The sequence below is a fragment of the Salmo salar genome, chromosome ssa12 (genome assembly GCF_905237065.1).
Source record: "Salmo salar chromosome ssa12, Ssal_v3.1, whole genome shotgun sequence".
NCBI classification, from domain to species: Eukaryota; Metazoa; Chordata; class Actinopteri; order Salmoniformes; family Salmonidae; genus Salmo; species Salmo salar.
The window spans coordinates 73,127,234-73,148,924 of record NC_059453.1 but is presented as its reverse complement, the minus strand read 5'-3'; the positions used below and the strand labels follow the sequence as shown (position 1 = coordinate 73,148,924).

Genomic DNA, 21,691 nt, shown 5'->3' with positions numbered 1-21,691 from the left:
CACTGAACAGTGCTGCTCTGAACAGTGCTGCTCTGAACAGTGCTCTCGCTGCACTCAATAAGTCATTATGTTCGATTATATCGGCCTCTACCTGCAGGCAGATAAAAAACCCATAGTCATGTCAAGCCTTTTTTGGGTTTGTATGCGAGAAAGTTGTATTTTTGAGAAATAAGACAAACATTCTTCTGTATTTATTAAATGCATTCATCACTGCTATAAATCATTTAGGAAGGCTGGCCATGTATGACTTACTAAGAAGTAATAGGAAGGATGTCCCAGACTGACTCCATCTCCATTATAAAGGACTGAAAGGTGTCACTGAATAAGAATAGCAGCTTGATAATCAGATTTACCAGAGCAGGTTTAAATCAGACACAGTATGCTATCGCATCCCTCTTAAATCCATCAGAGCCTCAGTCATCCTTTCTCTCAGCAGGTAGGGGTGTGTGTGTGTGTGTGTGTGTGTGTGTGTGTGTGTGTGTGTGTGTGTGTGTGTGTGTGTGTGTGTGTGTGTGTGTGTGTGTGTGTGTGTGTGTGTGTGTGTGTGTGTGTGTCATTTTTCCTCTAATGGTTAGCAGTGATAATGGTAACTTGACACACACTACATAGTAAACTCGGTGCGTGTAGTGTTGTTTTTTATCCCTCAGCATATGTCTGCCAAGTGCCCTCTAGTGGTTAATGATCAATCATGACCATCTCAGATAATGTTCTTCAACATTCTTCAATGTTCTTCTTGCAGTGAAATAGTTGTAAACTTCATTACTCTTGATTATGGCACCGGTTACCCTCTAAATCGTCTTCACTGCCATGCTGAATATATAACCATACAGACTCTTCTGAATTACAGTTTTTTTGTGTTAGTCTTAACTTTGCTTTTGGAAATAACACTTCCCCAAGGACATAACTCAGCTATAAACCATGGTAAAGTACTCAGTTTGTGTGTGTATAACAGTTTGATTGTGTGGGGGCTAGAGAGTGTTCATGAGGTGGTGTGGGTATGTGTGTGTGAGTATGCATGCATGTGTGTGTGTGTGTGTGCGAGTCAGTGAACCCCATGGGTATCTCCTCTGACTGCTGCCGACACCCTGTTCCCGTTCAGGCCCCAGAGCGCTGTGTCATGAAGTCATAAAGTGATGGTGAGTGATGAGGAGGGGGAGCTGAAGTAGGACCTCATTACCAGGATGTCCTACTCCTCTGTTCCTCTGTAATGGCTGCCATCCGCCCAAATGCAAGAATGCAGGCAGCAGCAGGTCTTAAGGGGAAAGCTGAACCCAGCCCCAGAGAGAACAATTGTGGATCTGGGCACCAGTGTCAGTGTGTCTCACCTGTCAAACTGGTCCCTGTAGTCATCTTGGCATCTCTAATGACACAGAAAGAAGGTGAGGGCAGAACTCACCTATTCATTTTCTTCTGGGAGTGCTTAAGATGCTGATTACTTGAGTGTTTCGGATTATACATCAGAATGGGGTCTGGTTATTTTGGGGGTACTGTATGTCACTGAGCATGTACTCTTAGACCTCATGAGGACAGTAGAGAAAGCTGAGTATTCACTGAGCATTCAGTTTGAGTGGTGACCCAGACAGAGTGGTGTCTAGGCTAGTTAGATAAAAACCCATTCGATTGTATGACCTCTATTTCCACGAAGTGACTCCGGTGGAGGTTATAGAAAAGACAGACCTTTGATGCAACAAGGAACAAAATGTGTTGATCAGATGTCTTTACACTTCTTGTCTAAGCACCTGTTCTGTTTAATGCATGCTAGACAGCAGGCAGCTGGAGGGGAAGGCACACACACACACACACATCCGCCCCTTTTAATAATCGCACCAATCGTGCCCTGTTCAACTGGTGTGCCAGTCCCATCCCCACAATACCGGACAGCTGCAGGTTTTAAATAAAATATGACCAACTTGATATGGGCCCTGTTATAGTTATGTAGGCTAATGTAGATACCATAGGGAGAAACTCCACAATCACCAGCACCCACATTACTAGTCAAGGATCATTTGTCTCCACCAGAACACTTACCTTTAAATCATCATCTACATACATCATCATACCTTAGGAAGATTATGTGTTGAAGACTGACATAGGGAGGGAGCGGTCTAAAGCGATGTGTACTTTCCCTTCCCATTCTTTTTAATGACTCGATACCAATTCATCACATTCCCTCTCCAGTTTCCCCTCATATCTGATGACATGATAATGCATGGGGCTGTGAATACCATCTAATCATGCAGGTTAATGCTTCTCAGTGACACCACATATCACTAACAAATGCCTCCCTTGAGCGTCTAGTTGAGTGGATTGAAGAGGAAACTCTTTCGTGCCTCAGTGTGTCCTGTCCTCTTCACCCCATCCCTCCCTCACTCCCTTCCATCCCTCCCCTCTCCCATCACTCCCACCATAGAGGCTTGCTGATTTGCGGCATCTAGCTTTCTGCATTTGCATTTGAGAGTGCATTCACTAAGCTGTGATCTAGTTAATCTGTCAGAGGGCCTCCACTCAGGGTCCATATATTCATGCTATTAATCAATAAGATGAGACTCATTGAGGGAGTAATGTCCCTTGCAGTTGTGAGCCATCCCTATAGTCTGGGGGTAATTCTCATCTAATCAAGGGTCGTTAGAATTGGTTTAGTATGAGCACAGGTGATTGGCCAGAGTAGCGGCCGCCAGGTGAATTCAAGTGTGTAGGCTGTCTCAGTGATGATACACGGAGAATGTCAAGGATCTGGTCTGGTTTGTCAAGGATCTGGCGTCGATAGAGAGGGCTGCCAAGCTTCTAGCCCCTAAGTAACTTTGCAATATTTCGTATTTTTATGTATTATTTCTTACATTATTAGGCCAGAAATGTTTTTGTGTTATTACATACAGCCGGGAAGAACTTTGGATATCAGAGGGGCGGTAACTCATCAGCATTACCAGCATTACGACCAGGAAAACGACTTTCCTGAATCGGATCCTTTGTTCGTACCCCCCAGGGCAATTGAACTGATTCCAGAGGCTGACCCAAAACATCGCCGGCGGAGAAGAGGTGCTCAGAGTGGACTTCTAGTCCGACTCAAGAGGCGCGCACACAACCCACCACTTCTGAGTATATTACTCGCTAATGTTCAGTCTCTGGATAATAAAGCTGAAGAGCTGAGGGTGAGAATTTCCTTCCAGAGAGACATCAGGGATTGTAACATACTCTGTTTCACGGAAACATGGCTGTCTCGGGATATACTGTCTGAGTTCATACAGCCAGTTGGGTTCTCAGTTCATCGCGCAGACAGGAATAAATATCTCTCCGGGAAGAAGAAGGGCGGGGTTGTATGTTTGATGATTTAACCACTCATGGTGTTATTGTGATAACATACAGGAACTCAAGTCATTTTTGTTCACCCGACCTTGAATACATCTCAATCAAATTCCGACCGTATTACCTCCCAAGAGAATTATCTTTGGTTATAGTCACAGCCATGTATATTCCCCCTCAAGCCGATACCACGATAGCCCTCAAAGAACTTCATTGGACTTTATGCAAACTGGAAACCACATATCCTGAGGCCGCATTTATTGTAGCTGGGGATTTTAACAAAGCAAATTTGAGGAAAATGCTACTGAAGTCCTATCAACATATTGACTGCAGTACTCGCGCTGCCACAGTAAAACACTCGACCACTGCTACTCCAACTTGTGGGATGCCTACAAGGCCCTCCCCCGCCCTCCCTTCGACAAATCTGATCACGACTCCATTTTTCTCCTCCCTTCCTACAGGCAGAAACTCAAACAGGAAGTACCTGTGCTAAGGACTATTCAACGCTGGTCTGACCAATCGAAATCCACACTTCAATATTGTTTTGATCACTCGGACTGGGATATGTTCCGGGTAGACTCTGAGAATAACATTGACGAATATTCTGATACGGTGACTGAGTTTATCAGGAAGTGTATAGTTGATGTTGTACCCACTGTGACTATTAAAACCTACCCTAACCAGAAACCGTGGATATTTGGCAGTGTTCATGCAAAACTGAAAGCGCAAACCACCGCATTTAACCATGGCAAGGTGCCTGGGAACATGGCCTGCTTCCAAGGACTATGGACTCTCTTTCTCCGTAGCCGACGTGAGTAAGATATTTAAGCTTGTTAACCCTAGCAAGGGTGCCGGCCCAGACGGCATCCCTATCCGCGTCCTCAGAGCATACACAGATCAGCTGGTTGGTATGTTTACGGACATTTTCAATCTCTCCTTATCCCAGTCTGCAGTCCCCACACGCTAAAGATGGCCACAATTGTTCCTGTACACAAGAAAGCAAAGGTAACTGAGCTAAATGACTATCGCCCCATAGCACTAACTTCTGTCATCATGAAGTGCTTTGAGAGACTAGTCAAGGATCATATCACCTGTACCTTACCTAACAACCTAGACCCACTTCAATTTGCTTACCGCCCCAATAGATCCATAGACGATGCAATCACCATCTCACTGCACACTGCCCTATCCCATCTGGACAAGAGGAATATACCTATGTAAGAATGCTGTTCATTGACTATAGCTCAGCATTCAATACCATAGTACCCTCCAAGCTCATCATTAAGCTCGAGTCCCTGGGTCTGAACCCCGCCCTGTGCAACTGGGTCCTGGACTTTCTGACGGGCCACCCCCAGGTGGTGAAGGTAGGAAACAACACCTCCACTTCACTAATCCTTAACACTGGGGCCCCACAAGGGTGTATGCTCAGCCCCCTCCTGTACTCGCTGTTCACCCATCACTGCGTGGCCACACACGCCTCCAACTCCATCAAGTTTGCAGACAATACAACAGTAGTAGGCTTGATTACCAACAATGACGAGACAGCCTATAAGGAGGAGGTGAGGGCTCTGGGAGTGTTGTGCCAAGAAAATAACCTCTCACTCAGCATCAACAAAAAGGAGATGATCGTGGACTTCAGGAAACTGCAGAGGGAGCACCCCCCTATCCACATTGACAGGACCGCAGTGGAGAAGGTGGAATGCTTCAAGTTCAATGGCGTACACATCACTGACAAGCTGAAATGGTCCACCCTCAGGAGGCTGAAGAAATTTGGCTTGGCGCCTAAAACCCTCACAAACATTTACAGATGCACAATTGAGAGCATCCTGTCGGGCTGTATGACCGCCTGGTATGGCAACTCCACCAAATGCAAATAGGGGTGGTGCGGTCTGTCCAACACATCACCTGGGGCAAACTACCTGGCCTCCAGGACACCTACAGCACCCGATGTCACAGGAAGGCCAAAAAGATCATCAAGGACAATGCTGCATCAAATGTACATGATCTTAGGGGTATTGGCAAATACAATGTAATTCATTTAATTTATGTACCCCTAATTGCACTGAATACATCTGTTTATCCTACAGCTATTGTAAGCAGTAATCATGAGCCTATAAACCAGAGTTACACTGTTAGCACTGAGACGGTGTGCAATAGTAGGAAGACCACATTATGCAGCTCACCCTGCCCTATCAGCTCCAATGTAATTAACATGAGTAAGTCTACCTCTGATAAGCTTCCCATTTAAGCATTACAAACAATCAAGCAACCCAGACAAGTGCTAAAAATATGAATATATGTAGCCTAAGAAACAATGTCCATGAAGTCAATAACTTGCTTGTAACAGATGACATTCATATTCTGACATTCATATTCATATCTCTGAAACTCACTTAGAATATATAGTGGTAGCAATACATGTTTATAACATCTACCGAAAAGACAGAAATGCCAACGGAGGCGGTGTTGCAGTCTATATTCAGAACCACATTCCAGTAAAGCTTAGAGACGATCTAATGTTAAATACTGTTAAAGTGATATGGCTACAGGTTCATCTGCCTCACCTCTCTGGTGGGAAGCTGCTATAGACCACCAAGTGCTAACAGTCAGTATCTGGATAATATGTGTGAAATGCTTGCTAATGTATGTGATATCAACAGAGAAGTATATTTTCTGGGTGATTTAAATATTGACTGGCTATCATCAAGCTGCCCACTCAGGAAAAAACTTCAAACTGTAACCAGTGCCTGCAACCTGGATCAGGTTGTCAGTCAACCTACCAGGGTAGTTACAAACAGCCCAGGAATTAAACCATCAACATGTATTGATCACATTTTTACTCAGGCTGCAGATATTTGTTTTAAAGCAGTATCCAAATCCATAGGATGTAGTGATCACAATATAATAGCGATATCTAGGAAAACCAAAGTTCCAAAGGCTGGGCCTAATATAGTGTATAAGAGGTTATACAATACGTTTTGTAGTGATTCATATGTTGATGATGTAAAGAATATTTGCTGGTCTGTGGTGTGTAATGCAGAGCAACCAGACGCTGCACTTGACGCATTTATGAAACTACTTATTCCAGTTACTAATAAGCACGCAGCCATTAAGAAAATGACTGTAAAAACTGTTAAATCCCCTTTGATTGATGAGGAATAAAAAAATGTATGGTTGAGAGGGTCGAGGCAAAAGGTATGGCAATTACGTCGGGCAGCCCAACTGATTGGCAAACCTACTGCAAATTAAGAAATCATGTGACTAAACTAAATAAAACACACTCTGAAACAAAAATAAATTATATAAGAATGATAGTAAAAAGCTTTGGGGCACCTTAAATTACATTTTTGGGGAAAAAGCCAACTCGGCTCCTTCATTTATTGAATCAGAGGGCTCATTCATCACAAAGCCCACTGATATTGCTAACTGCTTTAGTGACTTTTTCATTGGCAAGATAAGCAAACTTAGGGATGGCATGCCAGTAACAAATGCTTTCACTACACATCCAAGTATATCGGACCAAATTATGAAAGACAAGAATTGTACATTTGAATTCCGTAAAGTCAGTGTGGAAGAGGTGAAAAATTATTGTTGTCTATCAACAATGACAAGCCACCAGGGTCTGACAATCTAGATGGAAAATTACTGAGGATAATAGCAGACAATATTGCCACTCCTATTTGCCACATCTTCAATTTAAGCCTACTAGAGAGTGTGTGCCCTCAGGCCTGGAGGGAAGCTAAAGTCATTCTGCTACCCAAGAATAGTAAAGCCAACCTAAACTTCTGGGAAAAAATGTGTTTGACCAGATACACTGCTATTTTACAGTAAACAAATTGACAACAGAATTTCAGCATGCTTATAGGGAAGGACACTCAACAAGCGCAGCACTTACACAAATGACTGATGATTGGCTGAGAGAAATTGATGATAAAATGATTGTGGGGGCTGTCTTGTTAGACTTCAGTGCAGCTTTTGACATTATTGATCATAGTCTGCTGCTGGAAAAACGTATGTGTTATGGCTTTACACCCCTTGCTATAATGTGGATAAAGAGTTACTTGTCTAACAGAACACAGAGGGTGTTCTTTAATGGAAGCCTATCAAATATAACCCAGTTAGAATCAGGAATTCCCCAGGGTAGCTGTTTAGGCCCCTTGATTTTTTAAAATTTTTACTAACGACATGCCACTGACTTTGAGTAAAGCCAGAGTTTTTATGTATGCGGATGACTCAACACTATACACGCCAGCTACTACAGCGACTAAAATGACTGCAACACTCAACAAAGAGCTGCAGTTAGTTTCAGAGTGGGTGGCAAGGAATAAGTTAGCCCTAAATATTTCTAAAACTTAAAGCGTTGTATTTGGAATAAAACACTCACTAAACCCTAAACCTCAATGAAATCTTGTAATAAATAATGTGGAAATTTAGCAAGTTGAGATGACTAAACTGCTGGGAATAACACTAGATTGTAAACTGTCATGGTCAAATCGAATCAAATAAATTACAATTTTATTGGTCACATACACATGGTTAGCAGATGTTAATGCGAGTGTAGCGAAATGCTTGTGCTTCTAGTTCCGACCGTGCAGTAATATCTAACAAGTAATCTAACAATTTCACAACAACTACCTTATACACACAAGTGTAAAGGAATGAATAAGAATACATACATATAAGTATATGGATGAGCGATGGCCGTGCGGCATAGGCAAGATGCAGTAGATGTTATAGAGTACAGTATATACATATTAGATGAGTAATGTAGGGTATGTAAACATTATATAAAGTGGCATTGTTTAAAGTGACTGGCTAGTGAGCTAGAGCCTTACGGTTGTGGGCAGTTGCCGTACCAGGCGGCGATACAGTCCAACAGGATGCTCTCAATTGTGCATCTGTAAAGGTTTGTGAGTGTTTTTGGTGACAAGCCAAATTTCTTCAGCCTCCTCAGGTTGAAGAGGCGCTGTTGCGCCTTCTTCACCATGCTGTCTGTGTGGGTGGACCATTTCAGTTTGTTCGTGATGTGTACGCCGAGGAATTTAAAACTTTCCACCTTCTCCACTACTGTCCCATCGATGTGGATAGGGGGGTGCTCCCTCTGCTGTTTCATGAAGTCCACGATCATCTCCTTTGATTTGTTGACATTGAGTGTAAGGTTATTTTCCTGACACACTCTGAGGGCCCTCACCTTCTCCCTGTAGGCCGTCTCATCGTTGTTGGTAAACAGGCCTACCACTGTAGTGTCGTCTGCAAACTTGATGATTGAGTTGGAGGCGTGCATGGCCACGCAGTCATGGGTGAACTGCGAGTACAGGAGAGGGCTGAGAACGCACCCTTGTGGGGCCCCAGTGTTGAGGATCAGGGGGGTGGAGATGTTGTTTCCTACCCTGACCACCTGGGATTGGTCTGTCAGAAAGTCCAGGACCCAGTTGCACAGGGTGGGGTTCAGACCCAGGGTCTCGAGCTTAATGAGGAGTTTAGAGGGTACTATGGTGTTAAATGCTGAGCTGTAATCGCTGTACAGCATTCTTACATAGGTATATTCTCTTGTCCAGATGGGTTATGGCAGTGTGCAGTGTGATTGTGATTGCGTTGTCTGTGGACCTATTGGGGCGGTAAGAAAATTGGAGTAGGTCTAGGGTGTGAGGTAGGGTGGAGGTGATATGATCCTTGACTAGTCTCTCAAAGCACTTCGTGATGATTGAAGTGAGTGCTACAGGGCGATAGTCATTTAGCTCAGTTACCTTAGCTTTCTTGGGAACAGGAGCAATGGTGGCCCTCTTGAAGCATGTGGGAACAGCAGACTGGGATAGGGATTGATTGAATATGTCTGTAAACACACCAGCCATCTGGTCTGCGCATGCTCTGAGGGCGCGGCTAGGGATGCCGTCTGGGCCGGCAGCCTTGCGGGGGTTAACACACTGTCAGTGGCACTGTCTTGTCTTCAAAGCGAGCAAAGAAGTTGTTAGTTTGTCTGGGAGCAAGACGTCGGTGTCCGCACTGGGGCTGGTTTTCTTTTTGTAATCTGTGATTGACTGTAGACCCTGCCACATACACCTGGTGTCTGAGCCGTTGAATTGCGACTCTACTTTGTCTCTATGCTGACGCTTAGCTTGTTTGATTGCCTTGCGGTGGGAATAGCTACACTGATTGTATTCGGTCATGTTTCCGGTCGCCTTGCCATGATTAAAAGCAGTGGTTCGCGCTTTCAGTTTTGTGCGAATGCTGCCATCAATCCACGGTTTCTGGTTGGGGAAGGTTTTAACCTGTTGGGGCTAGGGGGCAGTATTTTCACGGCTGGATAAAAAAACGTACCCGATTTAATCTGGTTACTAATCCTACCCAGTAACTAGAATATGCATATACTTATTATATATGGATAGAAAACACCCTAAAGTTTCTAAAACTGTTTGAATGGTGTCTGTGAGTATAACAGAACTCATTTGGCAGGCAAAACCCTGAGACATTTTCTGACAGGAAGTGGATACCTGATGTGTTGAATTACCTTTAAGCCTATGCCATTGAAACACACAGGGGTTGATTAATGTTTTGGCACTTCCTATTGCTTCCACTAGATGTCACCAGCCTTTACAAAGTGTTTTGAGTCTTTTACTGTGAGATCTGACCGAACAAGAGCCATGGAACGGTGATGGCCGATTAGACTCTGGCGCCCGAGTTCATGTTGGGTACCCTCGTTCCAATACGTTATAAAAGAGAATGCATTCGTCCACCTTGAATATTATTCATGTTCTGGTTAGAAAAGGCCCTAATGATTTATGCTATACAACGTTTGACATGTTTGAACGAACGTAAATATATTTTTTCCCCTCGTTCATGAAGTGAAGTCCGGCGGGCTTAGATCATGTGCTAACAAGACGGAGATTTTTGGACATAAATGATGAGCTTTTTTGAACAAAACTACATTCGTTATGGACCTGTGATACCTGGAAGTGACATCTGATGAAGAGAATCAAAGGTAATGGATTATTTACATAGTATTTTCTATTTTAGATCTCCCCAACATGGCGGCTAGTCTGTATCGCAACGCGTATTTTTCTGGGCGCAGTGCTCAGATTATTGCAAAGTGTGATTTCCCAGTAAGGTTATTTTTAAATCTGGCAAGTTGATTGCGTTCAAGAGATGTAAATCTATAATTCTTTAAATGACAATATAATATTTTACCAATGTTTTCTAATTTTAATTATTTAATTTGTGGTGCTGACTTGACTGCCGGTTATTGGAGGGAAACGATTTCCTCAACATCAATGCCATAGTAAAACGCTGTTTTTGGATATAAATATGAACTTGATAGAACTAAAAATGCATGCATTGTCTAACATAATGTCCTAGGAGTGTCATCTGATGGAGATTGTAAAAGGTTAGTGCATCATTTTAGCTGGTTTTATGGTTTTGGTGACCCTGTCTTTGAATTGACAAAACATTACACACAGCTATTGTCAATGTACTCTCCTAACATAATCTAACTTTATGCTTTCGCCGTAAAACCTTTTTGAAATCGGACAACGTGGTTAGATTAAGGAGATGTTTATCTTTCAAAGGGTGTAAGATAGTTGTATGTTTGAAAAATTTGAATTTTGACATTTATTTGGTTTCAAATTTGCCGCTCTTGAAATGCACCTGCTGTTGATGGAGTGCACCACGGGGGGGACGCTAGCGTCCCACCTAGCCCATAGAGGTTAATAGTCACCGTGGGCAAAATATCACCGATGCACTTGCTAATAAACTCGTTAACCGAATCAGCATATACATCAATGTTGTTGTCTGAGGCTATCCAAAACATCTCCCAAATGATCGAAGCAATCTTGAAGCGTGGAATCAGATTGGTCGGACCAGCTTTGAACAGACCTGAGCACGGACGTTTCTGTTTTAGTTTCTGTTTATAGGCTGGGAGCAACAAAATGGAGTCGTGGTCAGATTTGCCGAAAGGAGGGCGAGGGAGGGCTTTGCATGCGTCGCGGAAGTTAGAATAGCAATGATCCAGAATGCTGCCAGCCCGGGTTGCGCATTCGATATGCTGATAAAATTTAGGCAGCCTTGTTTTCAGATTAGCTTTGTTAAAATCCCCAGCTACAATAAATGCTGCCTTAGGATATGTGGTTTCCAGTTTACATAGAGTCCAATGAAGTTCTTTCAGGGCTGTCGAGGTGTCTGCTTGGCGGGGGGGGGGACTACACGGCTGTGATTATAATCGAAGAGAATTCTCTTTGTAGATAATGCGGTCGGGATTTGATTGTAAGGAATTCTAGGTCAGGTGAACAAAATTACTTGAGTTATCAAGTTATGATCACACCACGACTCGTTAATCATAAGGCATCTCTTACCAGAGAGATGTTTGTTTCTGTCGGCGCGATGCGTGAAGAAACCGGGTGGCTGTACCGACTCTGATAGCGTATCCCGAGTGAGCCATGTTTCCGTGAAACAGAGAATGTTACAATCTCTGATGTCTCTCTGGAAGGCAACCCTTGCTTGAATTTCATCTACCTTATTGTCAAGAGACTGGACATTGGCGAGTAGTATACTCGGGAGCGGTGAGCGATGACCCGAAGACCGCTCCGTCTGACCAGAAGACCGCTCCATCTGCCCCTCCTGCGGCGCTGTTGTTTTGGGTCGCCTACTGGGATCCGATCCATTGTCCTGGGTGGTGGTACAAACAGAGGATCCGCTTCGGGAAAGTCGTAATCCGTTGCTATTATAATGACGTTGCTATTATATCCAATAGTTCTTCCCGGCTGTATGTAATAAGACTTAAGATTTCCTGGGGTAACAGTGTAAGAAATAATACATCAAAAAACAAAATACTGCATAGTTTCCTAAGAACGTGAAGCGAGGCGACCATCTCTGTTGACGCCATGTTGTTGCAAAACATATTGATGCAGTAGTAGCTAAGATGGGGAGAAGTCTGTCTATATTAAAGTGATGCTTTGCCTTCTTAACCCACTATAAACAAGGTAGGTCCTACAGGTCCTAGTTTTGTCGCACCTTGACTACTGTTCAGTCATGTGGTCAGGAGCCACAAAAAAGGACTTAGGAAAATTGCAGTTGGCTCAGAACAGGGCAGCACGGCTGGCCCTTGGATGTACACAGAGAGCTAATATGAATAATATGCATGTCAATCTCTCCTGGCTGAAAGTGGAGGAGAGATTGACTTCATCACTACTTTTATTTATGAGTGGTATTGACATGTTGAATGTATCACGCTGTCTGTCTAAACTACTGGCACACGGCTCGGACACCCATGCATACCCCACAAGACATGCCACAAGAGGTCTCTTCACAGTCCCCTAGTCCAGAACAAACTATGGGAGGCACACAGTACTACATAGAGCCATGACTACATGGAACTCTATTCCACATCAAGTAACTGAGGCAAGCAGTAAAATTACATTTATAAAAACAGATAAAAAAAACTCTCATGGAACACTGGGGACTGTGAAGCAACACAAACATTGGCACAGACACATGCATTCACACACACACACACACACACACACACACACACACACACACACACACACACACACACACACACACACACACACACACACACACACACACACACACACACACACACACACACACACGCACTATATATACACATGGATTTAGTACTGTAGATATGTGGTAGATATGTGGTAGATAAACCCTGAGGAAGACAGCTTGGCTGTCGAAACGTTTGATATTACATTTTGCATCTGAGCTCCTAGTGTGCGGCTCTCCCTTATTTTCAAGTTTTCTACTCCGCTAGCCAGCATCTCGCCTTAATAGGTGTGCGTTTCTTTTTCCTCTAGAGTGGTGGAGTAGGGACCTGAGGGCACACAGTGTGTTGTGAAATCTGTGAATGTATTGTAATGTTTTTAGAATTGTATAAACTGCCTACATTTTGCTGGACCCCAGGAAGAGTAGATGCTGCTTTGGCAGCAGCTAATGGGGATCCATAATAAATACAAATACAAACCACCCGAGCCACTGCCTGTTCACCCTGCTATCATCCAGAAGGCGAGGTCAGTACAGGTGCATAAAACCTGGGACCGAGAGACTGAAAAACAGCTTCTATCTCAAGGCCATCAGACTGTTGAATAGCCATCACTAGCACATTAGAGGCTGCTGCCTATATACATAGACTTGAAATCACCGGCCACTTTAATAAATGAAACACTAGTCACTTTAATAATGTGTACATGTTTTGCTTTACTCATCTCATATGTATATACTGTATTCTATTCTACTGTATCTTAGTCTATGCCGCTCTGACATTGCTCGTCCATATATTTATATATTCTTAATTCCATTCCTTTACTTAGATCTGTGTGTATTGTTGTGAAATTGTTAGATATTACTGCACTAGAAACACAAGCATTTCGCTACACCCGCAATAACATCTGCTAAACGTGTATGTGACCAATTTTGTTTTATTTGATTGATTTGTTTGAAGCAGTTTGAAGAAAAAAATCACAGTGCTTTGGGGATTGTGTGGCTAGATGCATCAGCATAACAATACCTGAGTGGTTCAGATATACCTCTAACATTTGTTTTGAACACAATTTCTATATTTAACTCTGCTGCTTTCAACTGGTGGTATAGTCATGGCTAGCCTTGAGTATGGCTAGCTTTGCTTTTTTCTGCTTTTGGAGTTGAATGCACTTCAGTCAGCCACTGATGTCCACCTGGAGCACCTGCTGAGATCACTGGCCATCCTCTTAATGACTGTAATCACCTAATTAGTCACCTTGTCAGCAAAGCGAAAGCCACAGCTGAGCTGGGCTCCCATCGGACCATGACCAGATCAGAGCAGTACAGTACACTGAAGCACAGGGACAAAGGATGACCTGGGTCGGGCCGGAGCTCATTACGGAGCAGAGGAGCTTACCTCCATCCCCAGTGGTCAGGGTGACTGGCGCTGACACTGGGAATGAACTAGGAGGCTGCTGCCTGCCTGTATTCCATCATCACGTTGGGCTTCAGGGGACTGGGGACAGGGGCCATGGCCTTGCCTGTCTGTCTGCCGGGCTGTCGTGCTGTCTCACACCACACTGTTTCCAGCACAGGGCTAACAAAATCAATGGAGTTAGAGTTCCAAACACAATTGAATTATGAGAAGCAGAGGTGGGAAGCAGGGTTGACAGGGTTCTCATTTGCTGTGCGTCTAGCCATGTGTAGTCCTCCTAGTCCCAGTAGATTCAGAGGGAACGATGAATCCCACAGCCCTAGGACAGGCCAGACAGGAGTTACTTACTGATAAAAAACGTGATAAAGTTACTCCTTCAGTCACACTCAGTGAGGAGGCCATTGCCCCTCTCCTTACCTCTCTTTGTCACACACACTCAATATAGTATCTGTGCCTCCTCCCACATAGGGAGTGTTAGTCTCTCAGCATGGAGTGAAGTATCTGCAGTATGACGGTGTGTAAATGTGAAATTTAGCCTAGCTGGCTCCACAGATGACTGCAGGGGCAGAAAAGACAGTGGGAGAGGGAGTGAATGAGAGAGAGAGAGAGAGAGAGTGAGTGAATGGGGAGGAGAGATAGTGAGAGAGATTAAACTCCAGGCAAACGGGGTATTATACATTCCTTTAATTAGTATTAACACAGGCCAAAGAGCATTCTTTTTATAAATATTACTCAAATACATTGATCTTTGTCTGGGCTGACAATGAGAATGATTTAGGAAATTGACTCCCCATGACCTGGTTTGACTCCCTCATTCTCACACTGTTTGGGAACAATGATACCCTGCTCATCCTATTGTCAGCTTTGCCAATTGGAGAGGCCCAGATTGAGATATATGTCTAGCCTCACATGCCACACACCTCATCAGACCCTTCCAGGCTGCCTGGGTCTCGGTCTGGTTGTCATCTCCTGAGGGGAAAGGTTATCGGAGGTAAAATGATCTTCCCTGTGTGAGTTCCAAAGTAGTTCACCTGGGAGAAAGACAGGGGGAAACTACTGCCTGTGAAAAACTAAGACAAAATGGTTTTGTGTGTCTATTGAGACTGGTGTGGAACTACACCCAGACAATGGGCTTTAGGGAGCTCTGGGCAGGCCTGTAAGAGTAAACTCTGAGCTGGGTGTGGACCACAGGACTAAGTCTTCCTCCCGTCAATGGCCTTTGGTTTCCTCACCAATGGGCATCCACCCTGGTCCTTTGTCTAGCTGAGCCTGGGCGGTCCAGGCAGGTCCAGGTGGAACCCTCTTCCAGTGTAGAGCTGCAGCAGGCAGCAGCCAGAGAACATGCCTCAGAGCAAGAGGACAGGAGCAGGTAGCATGGGCCTTGGAACCAGGAGAGGGAGCTTCACTGACACAATCCTCCATAAGGTGCAGCATATCTGGTAAGTACTCATAGGGGAGGTGGAAAGAGACTGAAGTCTGGCTCAGTGGGGAATGAGATAGACTTCTGGTCCTGGTAGACATCGTTTGAAGATTATGCTATTTACAGATGCATTTGACTGTGTTTTATTTGAATTGTCCTCTATGAAAGACAGAATCTCAGCAGAATCATTGGTTAATAGCTGACTTTGTCCTTTGCCTATTCTGCTATTTTAATCTCCATATGTGAATCCATAATCTATGTTTGAGATTAGATATTTGTTTTGCGCTTTTCAGCTGTCCGCTACAGAGTCAAATGGAGCATGGGCTCGATGGGATAATTATTGTCAGAGGGATGAGGTAGATAATGGGGACTGAGTGATTTGATATCTTGTATGGTAGATAATGTCCTTCTTAGCACTTCGCATCATGAATCTCACTCATGTCCATACACCCACTGCACTCTGCTCACTCATGTCCATACACCCACTGCACTCTGCTCACTCATGTCCATAAACCCACTGCACTCTGCTCACTCATGTCCATACACCCACTGCACTCTGCTCACTCGTCTGTGTGTGTGTGTGTGTGTGTGTGCGTGTGTGTGTGTGTGTGTGTGTGTGTGTGTGTGTGTGTGTGTGTGTGTGTGTGTGTGTGTGAGAGAGAAGGAGAGAGAGGGGGAGGGATGGGGAGAAAGAGTAATGAGGAAGGGTGGGGAGAGAGGGGAGCTTTCCACAGCATCATCTGACAGGAGAGGCTGAGATCTAACAGCAGGTGTTAGAGCGCTAACACTGAATCAGACAGAGAAGTAGAGGGAGAGAAGGAAAGAGAGAAAGAGCGGAAGACATTTGGAGGTGAGCGATAGCAAAAGACCACTCTGAAGCAATTAAGTAAAAGGAGAGGAAAGGTAGAAACTAAGAGCCTGTGAGAGACGGAGACAGCGAGAGGGAGAGAACATAGTTGTATCCAGCACTTTCCTGGCTAGGTTCTGCTGCATAGAGCAGTGATGATCGTCCACTGATCTCTTCATCCCATGCTGGACCTGCCTCTGCACTCCACTCGCTCTGCTCACACTGGTGCCTAGAGTAAGTAACTCTGCTTTCATTGTGCATTAGCTGCTGCGGTTGATTAGATAGCCTGCTGTCTGTCTGTGTTCTGTCTGGCTGGACTGGCTGGTTAAGCTCCGGTAACTATCAGTGTGTGTGGGTAGAGGACAGGTGGGTTTGGGCAGTGGAAGAGAAAGACGGGACCATTATGCTAGATTTTAGCTATAAGAAGACAGGTGATTACTGAGTATGTTGGTGTAGTAGAGGGGTGTTTGTATACTTGATGTTGATCCAGGAATCTGATAGTGCTTGGATTCATGGTTTTATGTCTCTTGGCTATGTTTGCAATCCCAGGCCAAACTCTGATGGATTATGACGTATTTAGGCATATTGAAATTATGGCATGGGGTGTCATTTTATTTCCATTGAAATTTCCTACCATCATTACAGGCAACGCGAGCGCCTATGACCATCCAGTAGGTTCACGACAAGCTAGGGTGTTGTGGGTGGGGTTGAGGATGGGCTCAAACCGTGAGCTATGGCTCAGAGGATCGCAAGTTCAATCCCAGTACTAGGTACGTGTTTTTTCATCTTTTGTTTTTCTGTTTTAACCCTATTCCAAACCTTAACCCTTACCTTAACCAGTCGGAATGAATACTTAAACTTAATCGTCAAGGTTAACCCTGTCCCAAACATTAAGCTTAACCACTCAGAATTTATACCTAAACTTAACTGTCAAGGTTAGTTTTGGTTTCACTGACAGCTGACATATGACAGTTAACATACTGCAAAATATGCCATAATTAAAACGCCAACACACTCCATAATCTGCAGACTGCACCATAGACAGCCCCACAAGACATAATTAACGGCCCCACTTGCCCTAATTAAAAGGGCCAGCCATGCCATATCTCTGTTGCTGCACTTATGGCCAGATATGGTGTTTTCTTTGGAGATTTTGTTGTGCAGTCCTGATGAGATAACAGTCAGTGACGCATTAAATACTCAATGTCTTCATGAAGCTTTATTAGGGACTATGTCCCAGACCCCTGCATTGATACTATACCTCATTAAGTACATGTTGGTATGATACTGTATAATATAAGCCCTCCTCAACAGACTTGGTTTGCTGCTGAAGTTAATCACTAGATCAAATTGGATTTCTACTGCATCTTGAACCATAGTATCGATCTGTTGATTGCACCAATAATTAGTGAATGTTTGCCCTCCACATTGCAACCTTTTCAATGTTCTGCAGGAGATGTGTTTATACATTTTGACTGGTATGGATTATACCAAACAGGGAACACATTACTGAGGATATTGAGCTATTGTCTTGGTGCAATCATGCTCTCTCACGCTTTCTCTGCAGCTCAGGGACTAGAGAAATGCATTTGTCATTCCATTTTGTTGCAATACATGCAAACCAGTCCAGCTCATTTGTATTTCCAGGTATACTCCACACCCACCAGAGGAGTAGAGAGAGCTAATTTGCATCATCTTATCATGCCCATGACCCAACAGTACTGTGTGGAGGAAGGCTTTTCAGGTTTAAAATGTTCTCCTTGACTGGAAGTGTCCACGGTCAGTGTGGGACACACACACACACACACACACACACACACACACACACACACACACACACACACACACACACATACACACACACAGCATTCATGGTAGTGGCATCTTAATCAGATTTGTGGTTGAAGGTTGGTGACCTCTTCACCGGGGGCTATTTTTGGACAGCTGTATTATGTAATGGCTGCATGACTCTCATTCTCTTATTCAGTTCTCCAGATTAGACCTGGACCAGGACATGCTCTCTCTCTGCCAATCACTCCTCCACTGCAGTCTGTTAACTGAGCCACTTATGGATGACTAGCTGCACCAATCACTTGTTTCTCACAATGTTCTGTCATTTAGGCCAGTGTCACTATTAAATAAAAATGTATTAGATTACTGTATGTAGTTCTAACTCGAGGTGCGCGAAACCATTGCTCTGGACTCAGTGTATTTTTAAACATTCATAGTGTGGCAGGTGTCCCTGTAATTGGTATTGGGATGTGAAACACTTGGGATAGTATTGCTACTGTCACCAGTCACACTATGAGACCATCATCTCTTCTCTCTGCTCACCCTTAGTGTTGAGATGATGACACACTCACTGGATGTGTGCTTTGTTTGGTGGCTTTTAAGCTACCATTGATGGGCGCACACACACACACACACACACACACACACACACACACACACACACACACACACACACACACACATTCTGCTCCCGTAATCCGATCCATTAAGCAGGCTGCGTGTGTTCCTGGGATGAGGTGACCAGTTGTCAGGCTGAACCCTCTGATCCCTCCCTGTGTATTAGTGCCTGCTTTACCCAGCCGCCATCTAAACCAGCCTACTACCAGATGCCAACGTGTCGTACTGTTGTAGGATGGAATAAGCACTGCAAGGCCCTGCTTTGTAGTGGGGCAATATTATGATGTGCCATGCTTTGGTTAAGAAAATCATTTGAAATGAGCTCTCCGACATGATTCTGCAATGTTTTCATATAGAAGATATGAAATAATGCTGTTAAAGGAGTGTCTGCTCCAGGTCAACAGTGTGTTGTCAGTGATGTTCAGTGGTGTGCACTGACGGTTTCTGCAGGGTTAATGAGCAGGGAACCCTTCAGCTGAGTACAGCTGAAATTTAAGGATAACAACACCACTTGGTAAATAGGCTTATTGAACCTCCAAACCACCCCCTGTGCCATGTGATTGAAAAGTGTGCATGCATGTGTATGTGTGTGTGCGTGCCTGTGTGTGCGTATGTGAGAGAGAGAGAGAGATTTACATATTCTCAGCAGCTCACCTTCCCTGCCAGCCAGGTTGTTGTGCCAAGCCTTACTCATTAATAGAATGCCTCCTGCTTCAAGCCTCAGTGTGGTGCCCTCTGTTCAAGGTTCTGTGTGTAGAAGGGTCTTCCATTTATTTCATATGGGCCGTTAAAAGCCTGACTGCCAGTCGATCCAGCAGTTGACTGCTTTGTGAGACGTTGTGTGAAGTAACATGTTTTGACTCAATCACACAGCTTTGGCCAGGCTGCTAATAAGATCTTGTCACCAGAGAAAACATGATCAGACAGAGGGAGGGATGGAAGAGGAGATCTTAACCTCCCTTTTCACTCTGTTGTTCAAACCAAAGAACTACCCAGTAATTTCAAATTCTTTTTTAATGGTTCAGACATTCCAGTTGCCTGACAGCCCTAGTAATAGCCTGTCCTCACCACTTCACAGGCTCAGGGGACAACACTGTAGCCCAGTCGAGCAAGACAGAAAGACAATTATGGGTTAATCCCAAGTATTTACTGGGGAGAGACTGGAAAGACAGTCAGCTCAGTCACATCATCTACAGTGTGCTCCTCTCTTTAATGTGGTGAGGTCCAATCTCGCACCTCCGTGATTGCCAGAATTTACGCTACCGTTTCTCTACCGGAGACGTTCAACTCAAAACCAACCAAACATGATTTTTCCAATGTAATCGACCCTACCTCTGACAGTAACCCATAATGTCATAATATATCCATGTCAATAACTCAAACTTTTCCTTTGTGATTCACAGCAAACAGGATGGAAGGATTCCTCGTATCTCTGACACACTAGAGCCCTTGCTGTCACACTCCCATCCTCCGTATCGCGCTCACTCATTATCAAAGGTAGGAGCGGGGTCCAAGCCCCAACTGCACCCTGTCAGCTCTAGAATTGAGCCTTGACCTCTCACCTCTTTTCACAAGTCTCTCTCTTACCTCTTTCTTTCCTCTTTTCTATTCAGCTCCACTCCTCCCTGTGTTGTTCTATTGCCCTACTCTGTGTGCAGGTGAAAGGTGTCACCAATCAGACAGGGTGGCAGGTAGCCTAGCGGTTAGAGCGTTTGTTACCGAAGGGTTGCTAGTTTGAATCCCCCATCCAACAAGGTGAAAATAAAATCTGTCGATGTGCCCTTGAGCAAGGCACCTAACCCATTATTGCTCCAGGGTCACCATTGATAATGGCAGATCCTAGCTGTGACACCACTCTCCAAGGGTGTCTCAGGGAGAGTTGAGATATGCAACACAAAAAACGAAATGAATATTATTATTTATTTGTTATTATCTAGCTGTAATCTAGTCGATAGTCTGCTCTGATACTTAACTCACACGGAGGTGATGGCCTATATGCCACAAGTTGCTGGGGTTAGGTCGGCTATTTATTCAAATCAAAGTCATTATCAAGGGCCTATGATCTACTACTTTTAGATCAAATAATATATACGTTGTTCCAACAGCCAAGGACAAAGATTTTGTTTTATAGTCCGGAAGATGCTAGTCGGTGCACTTACAAAACACCTTAAATAATGATATGATACTGGGGGCTGAGGAATATAGAGAATGCTCTCAATTTCACACATAAATAAAGATTTTAGCAAATTGTTTTGATTCTTGGGTCCCAGCTCATCACAGGTACATAAGGTCTCCTAAAGAATATCTGTGTCTCAAAAACCCACATCTACCCCTTACATTATGGAACTGGGGGGAATTGGAGTGTTAAGAGTGAGGTAAAGAGATTCAGTGGTCTAGACTCTGGTGGTCCGTCCTCAACCTCTGTAAGCCTGCTGTCACTCAGATGACTGAATCACTCTCTGTGGTTTTGGCTCATGGGAATTCATTTATGCTGATCTACGAACCCAGGTGATGTGATTAGTTTGGACATGAGGAATATTCAATGATTAAATCTGCAGTAATGCACACATTTATAGGTGAATGTCCTTGTCAAGAAGCTGTCAATGATAGTTATGCATAATGCATTATCTTGTAATATATGAACAAATTCAGCAGACTATAAATCACAGAGTTCTTCATCAATGTAGCTGTATCAGGTAAATGCCTTTGGTCCAGACTGTATTGCTGTAGTATCTAGGCATATTTTCACTGCTGTGTGCTGTGGCTCAGTGCCTTAGTACCTCAGCCTGCAGATTTTTCTCTGGTG

General features: G+C 44.1%; 1 protein-coding gene across 6 annotated transcripts in view; it reads left to right on the top strand.

The window, feature by feature from the left end:
• Positions 1 to 21,691, top strand: part of LOC106565868 (rap1 GTPase-activating protein 1) — a 164,895-nt gene that overhangs the window by 89,111 nt on the left and 54,093 nt on the right. For 3 of the 6 annotated variants that reach the window (XM_045691748.1, XM_045691746.1, XM_045691749.1), the window contains exons 1-2: positions 15,516 to 15,648; positions 20,289 to 20,382. In XM_045691748.1, the coding sequence (XP_045547704.1) occupies positions 15,551 to 15,648; positions 20,289 to 20,382 (192 nt within the window). In that variant the 5' untranslated portion in view covers positions 15,516 to 15,550. Of the gene's footprint in view, positions 1 to 15,515; positions 15,649 to 16,368; positions 16,711 to 20,288; positions 20,383 to 21,691 lie in introns of those variants that run through there. The other 3 variants (XM_045691752.1, XM_045691747.1, XM_045691751.1) reach the window with 2 other exon arrangements.